This window comes from Glossina fuscipes, unplaced genomic scaffold (genome assembly GCF_014805625.2).
Source record: "Glossina fuscipes isolate IAEA_lab_2018 unplaced genomic scaffold, Yale_Gfus_2 1, whole genome shotgun sequence".
In the NCBI taxonomy this organism is placed as follows: Eukaryota; Metazoa; Arthropoda; class Insecta; order Diptera; family Glossinidae; genus Glossina; species Glossina fuscipes.
This window is the reverse complement of record NW_023998415.1, coordinates 13,068,098-13,086,176: the sequence shown is the minus strand read 5'-3', so window position 1 is coordinate 13,086,176 and position 18,079 is coordinate 13,068,098. Positions and strand designations below refer to the sequence as shown.

The window sequence follows — 18,079 nt, the reverse complement described above, 5'->3', positions numbered from 1 at the left end:
ATCATTGTGTGTAGTGTTTAATATTTAAAAAAGCGCGCTTTTTTATGGTGCTCTTGTTAAATTTGGAGAATTTCAAGTGAAGAAAATAGTTATGGAATCTGAAGAAATTAGTTGTGTCTCAATACCTTTAATCAGCATAATTACTGCTTGCCCGTCAGGCAATTATCTGTTCACGCCATGATTATTGTATACAATCTGTGTAAAACGTCAACTTTGGTCAACAATAATAATAATAATTTTGTCCCTTTATTGATGTTCTGTACCGTGGACTGTTCTGCTGTTTAGTCAAGTGAGAAGTATGTTAGGTATGTTATTAATTCAAGTCTATAGGTATGTTATTATTTATGTTACAGTAAACACGTACTAATAGCGAAAAGTAAAGTTATACAGGAATGTGCTTGTTTTCAAAACTTGTTAAAAAAGGAGACAACAGGTTGATAATTTTTTCAATTTATTAAGGTTTCATTTCGAAAAGATTTCTACATTTAATGACAACAATTTTTATTTGATTTAATACTAAATTTTTTTAAAGAAGTTTTTCGTTAATGCCTTATCAGTGTATTTCTTTGCATTATTTAACACATAAAAAGATTTTGCAGTTTTAATGTCAAGTTTAACATGAGATGATGTATAAAACAGTTTATTTCTAAATTCACCAGTGGCTTGTAATCATTAAAGCAAGAGTATACAGTAAAGAGACGTAGATTTTGAATGATGAAAGGCGTCTTTGTTTTCTTAATAATTTAGATGGATCATAAAGAAAGGAAAAAAAAAAAAAAATGATAACATTAGGAATGGAACTACATTTCTGAATTTTTCTCTGGAAGAAATGATTTATAACATTTTAATCAAGATTAGGAAGAGCAACGACAATCAATTTGTGTTTTCAACTTAAATGGTTATATGTAAGTAGGGTTTTTTTTTTTTTTTTTGACTACCAAACAACATTAAAAGCCAATAAGAGAATTTTAAAATTTTCCAATAATGCAATTTTTTTAATTTTTCGAATATCTCTAAAAACATTTTTCATAAACTAATTATAAATGGAAGAGCAATCAATACATCTTGCATAAATAGAATGCTCTCTTCAAGCTATTGATACTCCAAAGAATCACTATCCACAAATGTAGAAGATTGTTTGGAGCTGCGTCTTTGAGACCAATAATCCGCATAGCGAGCCTCGTATTGTGCAGGAGCGCGCCACGGTGGCCATTTCAGCTATTCTTCTATTAAATCCCACACCATCAAAGAGGCATCGGTACCACCTACAGTAACAATGGTATGATCGCCGTATAAGAAACGAGCGCAAGCCACCATCCCCGAATACACCTTAGCTTCATGAAATTCAGCTCTAGGGCTCATGCAGGGATATCTATCGAAAATATCGGTGACATCATTATATATTCCTAATATACGTAGGTGTGAGAGAAAGGGGAAAAAAGTGCAGGCATGTGTTTGTATGTGTGCATGTGCGTGTGTGAGAGAGAGAGAGAGAGAGAGAAAGGCGAAGAAGATGAAAGATTTTAATCGATTTTCGATCAGTGTCTACTGCACGTAACCTATTTGGAGAGGGTAATGGTTTCTTTACTCAAATTTTGTTCCATTAAAATTCATTATTCAAAAATGTCGAAATTCTTTAACCCTTTTCAACATCACTCTGGCACTATTTTTGACGCTGACTATTAAATTTGTGGGCTGGACGTCAACTTAACATTACACCCAAAAACGTTTTACATCATAATGTGGAATATTTCGTTTGAAACATTTCTGCATCAAAATTATTGTATAGTAAATTAACACAATTGTTAATTTTGTAAGCAAATGCTACGAAAGATCGCAAGAGAGTGAAAAAAAAGTGAAATGAACATGATTGATGATTTTTGTCCGACAAATATGTGCAAGCCTACGCACCGCGGAAGTTCTCGTGCGATAGTAGAATGTATCGAATAGACCTGTGCGCAGCTCATTAACGCTATAGTAGAAATATTTGTGTGTACTTGCGAGTGCTTTCACTTGGTTTCGTCCAGCACGTAATAATTTTAATGCAAAAATGTTTTTAATGAAATGTTCTATCTTACAATATATAACGATTTTGCTAACAATGACTTGTCAACTTCGAATGGGAACTATATTATGATAGCTAGTTTGTGTCTACGCTAGTTACATTCGTAATTAGCTGCACCGAAAACTTTTGAATTGAAAATTATTTCAAAAGCTTGTATATAAAAAATTTTTTTGTAGAGAAACGTTTTTAAACACACTCCTTAAAGTGCTTAGATCCTGGCTTCAATTTTAGGGAACATCAAACTATGAAAGGCAACATTGCAGACGAGATTTGGTTTATACAGTTTATATGATTATAATAAAGTCAGTTAGCAAAGTCAGTGCACTTTCTGTTGATATGTTGGATACTGACATCAAATTTCTTACCTAAATAATCTTATATAACCGTCAGCATCCCCAGATATTAACATATCTTGAGAGGCTGAGCGGCTACAGGTTGTAATTATTGTGTTTGAATTACTGTAATAACGGTTGCTCCACATGCCAGCAACTAAATAGCCAACTGTACAATTACTGCTTAACCATTTTACATCTTTCATGGCAATTGGACTTCGTTCGGGTGATAGCGACTTAGCATCCCAGAATAACAGATCAAAATCTATGGTAACCGTTTGAACGAAATTTCCATCCATACTCCAGTCTAGATGTGTCAAAGGCTGAGAACCACGTATCTTGTTTACTTTTTTATAAGAAAATCCATCACGTGATACACGAAACAAATAAATGCTACCGTTTTGTGAACCCATGGCGATCATATCACCCACTGAAATCATTTCAAACAGAGATATTGCTTGATTCATTATTTTGCCTGTGTTATAAAAATATGTCTCCACTTTGATTGTACCTTGATTGTAAGCTACACAGTTAATAGGTGAACCGCACACGCGTAAAGTTAACATAACGGCTCCATTTTCACAATTGATAACCAATAGATGACCCTCGGTGCTGCCTGCAGCTAGGGCCGTACCAAACGGATGAAAAGCCAATGATACGCATTCATATCCCGTCTGAATGGTCCATATTAATTTGCTCTTACGCCACAAAGCTATATGTTTATCGTGGCCGGCAGTAGCGAAGAGTTCATCTTCTGGATGGGCTGCTAAGCCCCACAACTGGCGACCGTGGCCGAAAACGACTTGTGTGAATCGCCTCTGTAGGGATCCCTCAAGTATATTATTTCGTGTAGTGCCCACGTAAATGTTGCCATCATTACGGCCAGGACGTTGGGGATAAATGGTGCGTACTCCGCCAGCGGATTCTGGTAGCTAAATAAAATCCCTTTATTTCTTGTTTATTCTTTTATCAAAATTTCTTTATATATACATTACCTTGGTGTCAGCAATTTTTTTATAATTCTGTAAGGAGTCCCACGCTGCTATTTTGCGATCTTTTTCGCCACCTGATAATAAAGTACCTTCGCCCAACATAATTAAGCAACCAATACCTTTGGTGTGCGCTTCAAATTCAGTCCGTACGAAATAAGCTCCGTCTGAATCTACCGAATAAATTGTTATGAAACCGTCTGAGTCGGCGGTGATAACATCACCGTCCGGTTCAAATTGCACTGAGGTAACGTGAGATCTTGATGGCTGCTTCACTATGTCAGTACGCTCAAAAAAACCATCTTTACGTCTATGCCAAAATGCTAAATGCCCGCGTCCATGAGTTATTATTAAATTATCATCCAATGGATGAAAAGCCGCTCCGGACAAGCCCTCTTGTAAAGTCTACAAAAATTTATTTGCATCTTAAATATTGTGGAATAAAATTTGTTGATTTAACATTAGCACTTACTGCTACTTTACCCAATAAATGGCCCCATTGCCATTGCCAGACGGAGAGTATACTTTCACGTCCACTGTCTACTGCCAATATGTAGCTGCCTCCATTCTAAAAGATTAATGTTCAATACAACTGATTAGCAGGAAATTATTATGCTGTTTTTACCAGTTGTGAAAAAGCCACCGCGGTGACACCCATATCTAGTTCACCCATGCCGAAAACGTAAAGAGTCTGCAGGGATTCGGTACTCCAAATACGTACATGAGCCTGGGATTTGCGGTCACGGCCAGCTTTTTGCCCCGAAGCCACTAGTTCCCGTGATGGATGAATGTCCATGCTTTTTGATCGACAAAAAGAAATGTATATATATTAGGTTGGAGGGAAAGTTCTGTCGTATTTCAAATAGGCAGGTAATTTTTCTAATAAATAAAAAAAACATCTGTCTAGTCAGTTATTCGGGTTTTTTTTGTTTTTTTTTTTAGCTGCTGTATAATGCAAAAGAAATCTTTTTTTACCGTTCATTATTTACTTGCGATATTTAAAGTGAAAAAAATCATGTCAGTAGATAAAGTGCATTTACGACACTGCAGTTTGTATGAATATCAAGAAGGAAGCAACGCATCGGTTGCGTGTAAAAATTTATTTGCGGTATTTGGAAAAGATATTGTAAATGTTCGTATTTGTGAGAGTTGGTTTAGCAAATTTCATTCCGGGGATCTGAGCCTTACACACATTTAATTTGTCGAGAAATTGCAGAAGAGTTAGGCATTCATCATACAACTGTTGTAGATCACATTAAATCGGTTTTGGGTTTTATGTTAAAGCAAAGTACATGAATAAAATACGACAGAACTTTCCCTCCAACCTATTATATTTTAAATAACAAAGTAAGATCTTACCACATAATGTCCTCGGTGTGGCCAATATAATGTCGTTGTGCATCTTCATCTCGATCTAATAAAATAGCTACGGCAGCCACGTAATACAATAGTTCGCCGGATGGCAAAACCCAAAGATTACGTCTGGCATCAATACCACGATAACCGTGACTATGAAAATACATTAGAAGTTAACCTTTGAAGAACTTGAATTTCGTTTTTGCGTATCACTTACACCCATTGTAGCTGTAGTTTTTTATCTGGCGGTGTATTATCTGCGGGTGCATGATGTGCTGGTGGATAAAAAGTGCGCCTTAGACCTCTTATAGTTACTTTTGTGGGGTCCTCTTTCATAATATCCAACATGGTATATTCACCGTTTGTGCGTAAAATTTCACTTTCGGGCGCATACAATATACGAGGACGCGACTTACTGCGTGGTCGAGCACCACGTAAAGGAACTTTCTGAACATCCTCTGTTGGAAGCACAGGGGCGGCAGCCACAACTGACGGTCTTGAACGTGATCTTCGTATAGGTGAACCGGCAATTAACGCAGTCCCCGTAGCTAAATAAAAAGTATCCACATCGGCAAACTCATTGCGCAATTGAGAGAAACTGCGCACCTATAAGCAGTGCACGTTCACATTTTATGTAACAGAATTGATTATTTGAAAAATTCTTCATAGTTAGTTTACCTCTTGCCCCGTTCCTGTATACATTTTTTTAGCTCCATTAATTTTTAGTACTTGACCTAAATCTTCTAACACCTCTTCAAATGGCTGCGAAGTGCGCAAATTAAGCAGGACGCGACACTGCAAACAGAAAACAAACTACTTTAAAAAAAAAAACCAAAGATTTAAAAGGACGAACACCTTTCCCGCCAAATTGAATTAGGGGCGATTAAGCGGCTTATAGGAATATAGTAGCATCCGAATTTGCAATTTCTCGCATTTTACTTTAATTAAAAATAATTACATTTAGAATATGTTGCGTTGTGTATACTATGTCAAATTTGGACATCATTGGTCAGTAAGGTTTTGCTCAATCTATCTAATTCGCATTTATTTAAATCACTTGTAGCTTAAATTGAATTTTTCCATTATTATCGATTTATTATAGACGACTAAGTAGTTGAATAAGAATTTATTACATATGTACTAAGGAGTAAGGAGATTGCTTGCTAAATATAATTTAGCAATTTATTTATATACCTTATCGCAATATTTTCGTCACCCAACTTAAGCAATCATATTAAAATAAACATATTTATTCAAATGCGAATTGGAAAGTGACACGCACACGTTGCTCAAATGTGAATGTGCACGGTATGCATCTACAAGGCTTACCATTTTTTAGTTCATTTAAAAGCCTACTTATTTTTAATGTATGAATTTGGTAATCTAACCTCATTTCAAGCAATTAGTTTCCATCTATAAAAGTCGTTTGTTTTCAAGCTCCTCAAAGTATGCTTTAGTTTTTAATACGTTAACAGTATATAACATATGTTCGCATTCTTTTGGAAAAAAAACCCCTTAAATTGTGTTAACGAGTTTTACATCCATACCGAAGCAATATAAGTATTTTATAATATGACCGATGTCTATGACCTAGTTATAAGAGTAGCTGTATATATATATATATATATATATATATATATATATTTGTGTTATACGCGTTGCTCTTTATTAAAGTTGTTTTAACTTCCTGTTGCTATTGTTATTAAATCATAATAGGTCTGAATTAACTCCTGGAATATATGCATATTATATATTCCGTATTTAATATCGTTCGTTGACTAGCTTTTTCTTGTTTGTCGTTCGTTGCCATTCTCTTTATTTGTATTTTTATTTTTTTTCCCCTTCGCACCCTTTATTTATTATATATTCTTTAACTTGAGTAGTTTGTAATGTACTGTAAATCATGCATAACGTCAGGATATGTTACGCCAGAGAAGTATTATTATTTTTTCCTTCTCAGCGCTATTAGACTATTTTAATCGCCATAATTCTTCATTATTATAAGTTGAAAAGGAATTTAATTACATAGTTTATAGTTGGACAAAGCAAATTATACGCATAATATATATGTATATATGTGACTGTTAAAAGTAAAAAGAAACGAATAAGAAAATGGTACACGAATCTTCTATAGCGACCATATTTGTCTCGAGAAAAACTTGAAGAAAATGAAATTCTAATATTCTATGACATTAAGTTGGCGAGATCGAGCTTTTGCGAATTTTTTTTGCAGATACTCGATGATCGTTCATAGAATATATATACGCAAGTTTGCATCGTTGTATTTGCAATAGTTTATAAGTAACCAGCAAAAGCACAATTTTTTTGCTCTTCGAAATAGAAATGTTTTTAATTTATATTGCATTCTGGGCGTGCTTTTAGACCAATTATGCCGACATTCGATACAAACGTTCAACAACTTCTAATATTTTTTTCCCAAATTTGAAGCCGATATCTTCATTTTAACGTAATGTTAAATACCGTATGGACGGACAGAGGGCCACAATTAGACCGATTCAAAATTTTGATACTTATCAATAATATGTACATTTTACATGATCTCTGAAACCTTCTACGGGCTGTTGCAAGCCATTTGACAAAATCGATATTCTACCATTTTTGGATGGTAGGTGCAGAAAAATAACCGCTCGGGTACTTATATCCAGCAAAGTAATGACAAAGTTTTATGAAACTTTGGAAAACTAATTAAACTAACAGGGATGACATATACTAATTACGTAGAACTACGAACATAATAATGTGTTCGGCAATGAATTCGAAAACGCGTTCGTAAAATTGTCAAGTTCAATTCAATTTCAAAATCGTTGTTTTTAACTACAAAGCGTTCCAAAACCAAATTCGTAAAAAAGTTTGTGTAAAAAACCTACCGCGGATAAGAGATCATTGTCAATATGTACTTATAGATTATTCAAGGTATCTTTGCTAACAGCTCTTAAGGTTTGGCGGGAGATTGTCCCGACAAATAACGCCCTGCAAATATCGCATGACTTTTCAACGACTGAGATCGTTATGAAGGACATGACCCCACTAGAGTTAATTCGAATCTAGTTATTTTAAAATACATAAATCAGAAACGAAAATTTGGGATAATCTTCAAAAGAGAATTTTATGAAAGTGCGCAAATAAGAGGATACAGTCAAACCTGTTTTTGTGCGGTATTTTTTTGGCCGCTTTTTTTTGTGCGATTCTTTTTGTGCGATTCTTTTTTTGTGCGATTCTTTTATATGAATATCGACACATTGAATTTCGCCGAGAGGTTAGGTCAATCTGAACTGTGTTGGCATCACTTTTTTTGCTATCAGTGTGTATGTACACATTGCAACAGCCATTTTCATACCTATTGCATCAGGTCTATGAAGCTTTCTTTTGAGTTTTGCAAACGTTTTGACGAAATGAGCCCGACCTAATCCTTCAGTGGAGGTTATCAAAAATCTCACTCGGCTTGCTTAGAAGTTACAGACACTTACACAAAGTTAAATATTTGCAAATCGTCGAAAGAAATAGATAGACAGATAAATGCGCCACAAGCCATAGGAAATCTTAATGAACGTGGACACTGATACCGACTTGACGGCTCATTTGCACTTGTAAGTCTTCAGCTTTGACGTTACACTCATATACTTCATATTTTTCTAATACATAGTTCTACAAAAGCAACTAAGAACATTACAGTCGGCTCAGGCCGGCGATTAAATATCCTTCACCACATAGTGTAAAAAGTTTTTATTTTTTAACAAATTATAGAACACAAAAATTATATTTTGTTTCTATATAAAGGTATATTGTTCATGTGCACGTTAATAAGGAAGCTGGCCCAAAACGCAACCTACCACAGTGCAAGTTTAATCCTTACATGGGGGCAGGATTCAAAAGTATGAGTAGATGGTCCAAATTTTGTAAGGTTCATTTCATTTTAGTTAATTGCTGACCTTTTAACCATTAAGACAGGATTAATATACGCGTTTTGAACTACGACGAGTAGTATTGAATTATGTACATTTTGAAAATTTCTCCTTGTTTAAAATTAAAAATTAAAATTTTTTTAAATGTTTCAATGTTTAATTTAATTATTTATTTTGTTTGGAAAGCACTTTCTTGCTATTTCGTAAAGCTTTGACATATTTTCTAAGTGGGACTTTTTTTATGCGGTCCCTTTCTACCGCATAAAAAAAATTTTCTTTAATATGCTGTGAAAAATTATTTCTTATAGCTATTTATGAAGTTTTTGAATATTTTTTTTTTGTGCAGTTTTTTTTCTGCGGTCCCTATCAACCGCACAAAAACAGGTTTGACTGTACATGATTTGTAAGAAGTGCACAATTGTATGGATGGCTGATTTTAGCTAAGCAAGATCATATATCTGCCTGCCGTGACAGTAAAATTTAAGATTTAATGACTTTTAGGTATCTTGATAAGCTGTGTTTTGGCGTCAAGACGGGAAGGGCAATGTTTCGCGATGTTGCGTGTGCATTCATTCTATCGGCACAATTGACTCTATTACTCTCTATTCCAGCTATTCCGCTCACTTTTCAGTCCTGCGAGTTACTGGACTAAACGCGAATAATTTGCATCCATAGAAGTATGCTGTTCATGCTGCAAGCTTAGATGCACAAGTGCTATCGGGCCAAGTTGACCCTACCGTTGAGAAGTCATTTACGCTGCGAACGAAACTGATCATCAATTAGTGGTTATGTCTTCAGCGTAAATCCATATATCGCGGTTATGGGCCAATACTTTCAAGGAAGCTATTAACAATAAACTAAGCAGTAAGCTATCTACGCATGATTTGCAGAAACGCAGTGCCTTTAAATTCAATTCGATTAACTTAGATGCGGAGTATTGCATCTTTTAAAATTATTGTCTTGTTAGCTTTGTTTGATTGAATTATGTCTGTACAATTTTTCCCGAAATTTTTTATTCAAAAAATTCTCCAATAGCTCTATTCATTGCTGATGGTTGTCTACTAAGAGGTCCTTGATTTTAACGCAAAATTATACAATAATTCGGTTAGCTGTGAGCATCTGCGTGTTCGTTCCCACAGTACACGCAACGATTGGGCAAGCAATTAGAGCAAATATCTCTAAATAAAAACAGTGCTTATCGCCTTAAGCCTACTGCTATGATATATCTTTTCCCTATCTATTTATGTGTAATACGTTTTTTGATATATACGCATGAATTAGATCTTTTTCAATGTAAATAACACGTATTTTGTTGGGATACTAATTTATCTCTATCTTGCACTGATTCCTTGGTTTCACCTGAAGATAGTCATTATCCGCCCTTGTTACTTATTCTATATTGTCTGTTACACTAATTTAGTAATAATCTGCGTTCCCATTACTTGGAATTTAAGCTACGAAGATATAGACAGTTTCGTGTGTAGCATTTCTATCTGGGTTCCGTTAAAGTACAGTCACACCATTGTCTGTCCTGCCTGGTATAGTAAGTATTGAAGATAGGTAAGCAATAAAGAAAGGAAGCTTTTTAAAAAATACACTCGTACCGGCTACACGTTATACACTTATGCTAGACGAGACTATAAATCAAATATTCGATCCGATAACTATCTTTGTATCGTTGTCGATCTTGCAACCTTCCAGCTTTCCTCGTCCTGATGGCGTTCTTTTCGCAAATTTCCGATATGTTGTTGAATTACTACGTTTTCCTCTTACACTTATTATCAATAATATTACACTCCATCGGTTTGAAAGACTATTCCTATTTTATCGCTTTTCAGAGGTTGACCTAGAAGATGCGTTGACGAAATTCGGTGTACTATCCAAACTATTTGATCCACTTCCCTTTTAGAGTTGGGTGTACTGCTTTTAAGATCTGGGTCAGCTTCTACGAACTTTCTCAAGGTCTTCTATCTGATTTTCAAAGCCATGTCCGATCGCAAGCAAACAGATGTTATCTTCACCGACTTTTCCATAACGTTCGATAGCGTGGATCATGGCGTGTTAACCTGTAAATTACACCGTATTAGTTTGTCGAATACTATGGCTGCATGATTTAGCAGCTTCAACGTGTATTGGTTAGTTCTTTCAAATCTAAGAAGATTTCCATTACGCCATGTGCTTTTAAAGGTAGCCGAACGGTTCGACGACTTTTACTTACATTATTTGCTAATGAAGTTCCTGAGACGCATTGCGCATATTCCCGTGTATTAACGTTTGCTGATGATGTTAAACTTTCCCCCTCACATTGTCTGGTGTAGTATTGAATTTAAAAAAATGTGAAAACTTGTTATTTTCGTGGATTAATATGTTGTCCTCTATTTATCGCATTAATAATCACCTCGTAGAAAATGTGGTCAACTTTAGCGATTCAAGTGTCGTTTACTATTCAAAACTTGGATTTCATATTGATACTGACGTTTCAATTAATAATTTAATTTTAATCTGGCAACTCTCTCGTACTAATAGAAAAATTTTCTATATTTAAATAAATTTTTGATAAATTTTGAAATTTTTTTCACAATTTCCTTAAAGTGATTTAAGAGAGGGTATTAAAAAGTCTTCTTATAAATGAAAACAAAGTGTTGTATTTGGAATAATTCGAATCTGGTAACCTTCTCAGAAAACCCGTCTAAGATGCGCTAAGACTTCATACGATTGCCGGTACATTGGTTATGCTAAACAACAAATAAAATCAAAGTCGACAATAATAACAACTTCTTTGTTCAATTTAGTCAACAATAAACAATGTAGTTATTCGTCGTAAACGTGAAACATTTTTTCTGTTCAATTGATTAAAATCCAAGGTGCGATTTTATCAAGGTCATGAAACAACGAAGCAAAACGGAATGGAAACATGTGGAAGTAATAGTCATCAATAACAAATTAAAAATACCTACAACAGTCTTAGTTGCAATTATATTTATCGATATATTATATATAACAGGAATTGACTAATGCGAGTAGGGCAACAACAACAGGCACAACATAGACAGCAATAAAACGGAGAGTATCAAAAATAGTTCCCTATAACTTCAGCAATAACAATATATTGTTATAGGAACTTACGTCAATAGCAACAAGAAGAGCAGCAGTTTCAAGAATAATATCTTTATTAATAATGTAAGAACTGCATCTACCGCAAACCACAAACAAAAAGTTGAATGAAGTTGAAGTTGTTTTTAAAATGCATGAGAAAAGTTGTAATGGGAAATTCCTAGCACACTTTTAATGTGCAGGTTTCAACGGAAGCCTTTATGCCCTCATTAATCGTAGGCCCAAAGGATTCCGATGGTCCTTCTTCAGTCGAGAAAAACTTGGCCATCGATTACCGTATGCCCTCATTAATCGTAGACCCAAAGGATTTCGATGGTCCTTCCTCAGTCAAGAAAAACTTGGCCATCGATTACCGTATGCCCTCATTCCTCAGTCAAGAAAAACTTGGCCATCGATTACCGTGTGCTGTTTACGCAGACTAAAGGAAGCTTTAAGAGGATAAATAATAGATTTCTTATGCTTATGGGCAAGCTTACTGGTTTAGTGTCGACTGTTAACTGCGTTACGTTGTTTCCAAAAAGGAATATTGTGTCGAAGATAAGTGGAGGATCGGGAAAATGTAAGGGCCTATGATCTAAGCCTTTCTGTCGATTTTTGTTACACCGTTTTCCCCCGTCACGGGCTCGGCATCTGTTATCATTCGTAAAATAACGATTGAAGATGGAAATGCTTCTCCTCGTATGTTCTCGCCTGTTCCCTTAAGTAATGTTCGAAAGGTTGAATGGTTCCCGGAAACAGTATTTCGTCACTGCATTGATTCACTGCTATCAACCAGCATCAAGTCGTTCGGTTCTAATTCAAAAAACTAATATCATATTCCATTAAGACCTTATCCTTGCTGTATCAGAATCTCGGAGGTCTTAACACGAAACTGCAAAACTTGTATTCCAGTAGTATTGATTGTGACTGTAGCGTCATTTTAATGTGCAAAATATGCTTAAAACCCGACATCGATAATTCTGAGCTCTTTTAAAGCTATTTCCAGATGTATAAGAATCCAGTTATATAAGGTCCATAAGAATCGGTGATGATGTACCAGTTAAATTTTCTTTTGCCCTCTAAATTTATGTCAGTAGGATGGACGTTGAATTTTCCTACGTTCGTTTAAAACTCGGCAATGAATATATTAATCTGGTGTACTCCTACATTCCCCCGGGCACACATGAAATTAATGTGCGCAACTGGAGTATAATATTCATATAATATGCAATTCTTGGTCGGATGGAAGTAATTCGCAATACCCACTACTGCTGTAATCCAAAAAAAAACTGCCAACATGTGTTTGGTTTTCGAGTGACCTTTGCTGACGTATGATTCGTTCGGGTGTAGCTCTACAGCAAATGAATTTCTTAACATGCAATTTTTTCAAAAAGGCGAAATAAAAATTCACTTTATATTTTGATCAGTGCTTAGATGATGTTAGAAACATATTTTTGCATGCGCGCATATATATATAACGAAATAACGAAATTATCACTCCAACACATGTTCCATTTTCACTTCATTCTCCAAGGCATTTTTTTTAATACAATGTTGCGAAAATCACATATTTGATAAAATGAACAGAGATTTTAGTTGCTCGTTTTTTTTTTTTTTTGATAACGGAACTTGCAACATGTTGGGGAAGTAGTGTTAGCGGGATTTTTAATCTTTTACCTGCTGGCATTGTGTAACTGATGAGTAATGGATAAAAGCGGAAATCCAGTGTACAACTAGATTAACAAAAACATTCTAATAAGATTTAGTTATTATAATGACTTGTTTTGAAGGCTTTCAAAAAAAGAATTATGATGAAAGCGAAACCATTTAAACCTGGCGTTAACGGGAAGATATTTACGTGTCCGCCGTAGTGAAGTATTGAGAAATTATAAATCTCTAATAGACAATTTACTTAAATTTTGTGTAACTTTGTGTAGACTACGTCTGCGATTTTCGAACTCATCAATACATTTGGGAAAGACCCAAGGTGTGGTCGGTGCAGAAATGATCCCGTTCGACTGGCTTGCACCTTTGATGACAAACTTTTAATTACAACTTTACTGTCAATTGTTTATATCTCATTTATTCGAGGTGAAAATTGGAAAAAGTTATCGAGATATTTCAGAATTTTTTGGATAATCACAATATATGAAAAAAGAATACCCAATAATAACGCTGAAAAAACTAGAAGGATATAGTTGCGAGATATATAATTAAAGGAGAGAGAATAAGTCGTAAAAGTACTTCCTCGAGGGAATCCTTGCAAAGAGAAAATATCGTCTAACAAATACAACTTGAAGCGAGTTATTCTTCTACTTCGTAAATACCTGTCTATTTAGTTGTAGCTTATTACGATTAATTTTGAATTCAATTAATTCAGAAATTTATAGACTTTACTTCGAGGGAAATTTTCGTCTATTATTGGAAAAGTCAATAGTCACGTGTCGCGTGCTTGTAGACGAATTAATCGTATTTTCAACTCTGTTGTGTTTGACTGAGATTGTATGTAAAAACAGCGTCAGGATTCTGTTTCAATTTTTAAGCGAAGAATTCTAATAATAATCATTAAGAGAAGAGAAGAGAAAGAAGAGATTAAAACGAATGTGATTTTACAGTGATTTACAGTGACCTTTCCTAGCTACGAATTTAATGGTTTTTTATATAGTTACAGTCAAGAATCTATCTATCAGGTACTTAGTCATCATTATCAGGGCCGCATAATTATGAGGTATGACCTTAATAGATTATTGACGCTAATAAGAAGATGATGAATATGTAAAAATATATATAAGTATTCACGCCTTACACTTTGTTAGAGTTGTAAGAAAAGGAGTTCCATTCAAATCAGTCCATGGCTTGTGTTATTTTGCATATGTTTTTTCAATTTTATATGCAGTAATTTCTTGCTTATTTGATATAAAATATTTCACCAAAGTAAAATCTGTGTGAAATTGCAGGAATACCTCTATCCTATCATTAATTTTTAGAGTAAAATTATTTAATACATGGTTATAGGCTACGGGCGCAAAATAGAAAAAAATAAAAACAAAAAAACGAAATTTTAAAAAACACAATTATTGACATGCTATCGAATTTTATTTTATTTTTTAAGTTCTTCTTTGTTTTTGTTCTTTTCTTGGCGCAATAAATACGAAATTGATGGCTAAGGCTAAGGTTGGATCGACATTTGTAGTATGGTATTGAACGCTTTGGCGCTCCTAGTTTTGCATTTTTTGTTGACTGAATTCAAATGTAATCATATCAAGTCATATAGACTTAACCTTTTAACGCAAAGGCTGATTATTGTAAAAAGTTTGCCATAAATACAAATTGTAGACAATTGATTTTTTTGGGCGTTTTCTGGTTTTTTTTTTTTTTTTTTCTTTGATAAAGATTAGATGGTGTGTTCATTGCAAGAATAGTAGGCAAATTTTTTTTGTTTCTTTCTTTCCTTTCTTAGCTTTCTTTGCTATGTCTAGTAGGTAGTAACTAATTTAATGATTTTTTTTTTGATGAGCGCTCTAGTTATTTTTGAAAAATTTCTAGTTGGTTTTCTTGCTTCGTTACAATTTATTGTTATGATTTAATGAAGCATATACGAAAGTCAAGTTCATTTTCTGATAAATATCCGGCCTTTATGCGTCAATGTAGTGATATGAAATTCGTAGTGGTAGTCAAGGTAACAGTTTTTGTACTCCACATCACTTATCTTGGCATCACTTTCTGAATCGATCTAAGTTTGTCTGTCCGTCTGTCCGTCTGTCCGCTTTGTTAGCTGATTGAACAACAACAGGCCGCAATTGTTGAGGTACTTTGGTGAACTTTGTATTTTGGCTCAAGGAACGAACACTATTGAAAACGTTTCGGAGAGCATCACTTTTATGATCATTTCGCAGATAAGGCTTTGTTTTGAAAAATCGTTATATTACTGCCTCTAAAAAGTACGACCAATTCAAATTTTTATTATTTTTTTTAACCTATTTATTATTTCAAATCTACTCCATCAACTTCAAAGTAAACTACAAGCTCAAACAATATTCCTTTTCGGTTTTTTCGGTCTTGGTTTGCCCTTTGCACGATATGCGCTTGAGTGATGGGTGGTTTCCGAGTCGTATGCGTAGATCGAAGTCTTATTCCCTGTAATAATGTCTTTCATGAGCCCTTGATCACACATTGTAAAGCATATCTGAAATATAAACGATGTTCGTGATGTGAAATTTGATATAGATGTCTGTCTGTCACGGTGCTACAATTTAGAAAAAAGATATTTCTGATATTCGATATACACGCGCAAATTTAACTTGAATATTGGTCTTACTTTTTAGGTTAGTAGTATTATGAATAATTGTGATTAAGCGAAGTGATGGAGTTGCCTTTTATTATTGCTTTTAATTATTTCTTCCCGATGTCTGTGTGATTGTGTTTATATCCTAACGTTATAAATCGAATGAAGAAACCTTTAAACTTCTATACTGCGGTAATGGCGACTTACTTGCTTTCACATTTTCATTTTCTTTATGTAATTCTAATTTAAGTTTTAATATTTAAGTTCACAAAAATTAATTAAGACTTATTAAGGTAATTATGTATGCTATTAAAACCGCAGTTAGACAACTATGTTGATGTATTATTGAAAGGATCGTTTAACAATTCGTCTAATAGAAAATAATAAATTGTAAAGTGCCCTCAATTATGTAAACGCATGTGAAGTGCAGATGTGACTTTATATGAGTATACACAATACATTAGGTTTTTTTAATCGAAGAATTGGACTTTTGAGATGGCATTGATCAAATAAAAAAGCCGGTAAGCCGGCAAGTTGAACTTATTTTTTCAGCAAACATTTTTCTTTCTTTTAAAATAAATGAAATCAATTTTACACATTGCCTTAGATTCTATCTTCTTGGAAGGATTGCTGTAATCAGCTTTATTGATTAGTCGCTGAGCCGTCTCGTCCACAAAATTCCACTCGTAGGTATCCTGCCTTTGTTATGGATTTCAATTCAAGTTAGATTATTGTTTCCAATTTTCTGAAATTTTGTCGTTTTATCTATAGTCGAGAGCTACTATTATTACAAGTGTTTTCATGTCCAGATCTGTGTGACAAGAAAATATTTTTTAGTGCCTTTATGGTGCTTCACTTGATGTAGAATGTATGGATGTTCGTTTTTTTATGTATTTTCTTACTTCGATTTCGCTCGCTCCTATCATATTTCGGAAACGACTAAGTCTACTGGATTTAATTTGCATTAGAGTTTAGTGAACAAAGGGGTTAACTTCTCCTCTTTTCCTATTAATGTTGTTGTTCTCATTTAATTTGGCTTTTAGAGTTTTTTCAGCATTTATCTCATTTACAGTTATTTCTTGTGATAGTGTTTTTTGTATTTAGTTTTTTTTTTTCCATACGACCAATATTTCTCGAACATCTATCGCTCTCGTTATGGCTAGATATATCTAAAGCGTAAGTAAATACTGCATACTCTTAGGCAGCACTAAATTTTTGGTTAAGTTGGACTTCGAGCTTTTAACTTAAATTAGCAAAAAGACTTATGCTATACTCCTACTCCTGTAGGGCATTGCTTTCGTTTGCTGATTGCAAGTATTCGAAAACAACTTCAACTGAGAGAAATCTGTCAATTTTTCATATCTCTAATTACACTTTTATATTAAACACTTCTGATAGCGAGTAGCGAAATTGAAATATTCGTATGAGTCCGTAAGTGAATATTCCGCTCGGCTGCTCTATTATTTCGATGGATTTTTGCAAGAGCAACAAGAAAATTGCATTCATATATATTCATATATGCGTATATGTATATACGGGTGCATATGCACATTAATATTTATACGTGTACTCGTTTATGAAATTTGTTTTACAATTTTTTAAAACACAATTGCTTATGTAACCAACTCGGTTATTGGTTTTTATATGAAAATTTATATTCTTTGCATTGTTGTTCCTGTTTTTTTTTTTTTTTTTTTTTAAATTTCATTCATATATATAGCTTACGGTATACATTAAAGATTTTCAAGCAGCTTAGATTAAATGCGGAATTTAAATATTTGTGTATTTCAATTTTGACCTATAGCTTGTGTATCGTATGCATGTGTGCTTTGTTGCGTATGTGTCAATATTATTACCTGAACTGAATGATCTAAATTATTGATAATACGTATCACACGTCCGGCACTGCGTTTTATCGAACCTGATGTGGTTGATAATGTACCCAAATCCGCTTCCATAATTGATGGTTTACGACTGGTTGGTTTTGAGCCCCAACCTTGGTTGCCAGGCGATGCATACCACATGCCGTTTTTTTT

The 18,079-nt window shown here is 34.2% G+C and overlaps 1 protein-coding gene across 2 annotated transcripts; it reads right to left on the bottom strand.

Annotated features, from left to right (window-relative positions):
• Positions 1–961: 961 nt before the first annotated feature.
• On the bottom strand, positions 962–18,079 carry LOC119632447 (echinoderm microtubule-associated protein-like CG42247). 2 transcript variants are annotated; one of them, XM_038025360.1, is made up of 10 exons: positions 17,900–18,079; positions 5,421–5,537; positions 4,960–5,348; positions 4,746–4,895; positions 4,012–4,183; positions 3,859–3,954; positions 3,393–3,791; positions 2,909–3,329; positions 2,431–2,827; positions 962–1,372 (listed from the first exon to the last, which is right to left on the bottom strand). In XM_038025360.1, the coding sequence occupies exons 1-10, from the start codon at positions 18,065–18,067 to the stop codon at positions 1,219–1,221; spliced, it is 2,463 nt and encodes an 820-aa protein (XP_037881288.1). In that variant the 5' UTR covers positions 18,068–18,079; the 3' UTR covers positions 962–1,218. The 2 variants fall into 2 exon arrangements, with proteins under 2 accessions (XP_037881288.1, XP_037881287.1); XM_038025359.1 differs by lacking the exon at positions 17,900–18,079 and adding an exon at positions 10,270–10,317.

What these genes read in the sequence shown, in the direction of transcription:
- LOC119632447 (XM_038025360.1), bottom strand. Translation starts at nt 18,067, where the DNA reads ATGTGGTATGCATCGCCTGGCAACCAAGGTTGGGGCTCAAAACCAACC. An exon ending in ATTTAGATCATTCAGTTCAG is followed by an intron (nt 5,538 to 17,899) that starts GTAATAATATTG and finishes TTCTGTTTGCAG; the next exon opens with TGTCGCGTCCTGCTTAATTT. An exon ending in ATTTATTGGGTAAAGTAGCA is followed by an intron (nt 3,792 to 3,858) that starts GTAAGTGCTAAT and finishes AAATTTTTGTAG; the next exon opens with ACTTTACAAGAGGGCTTGTC.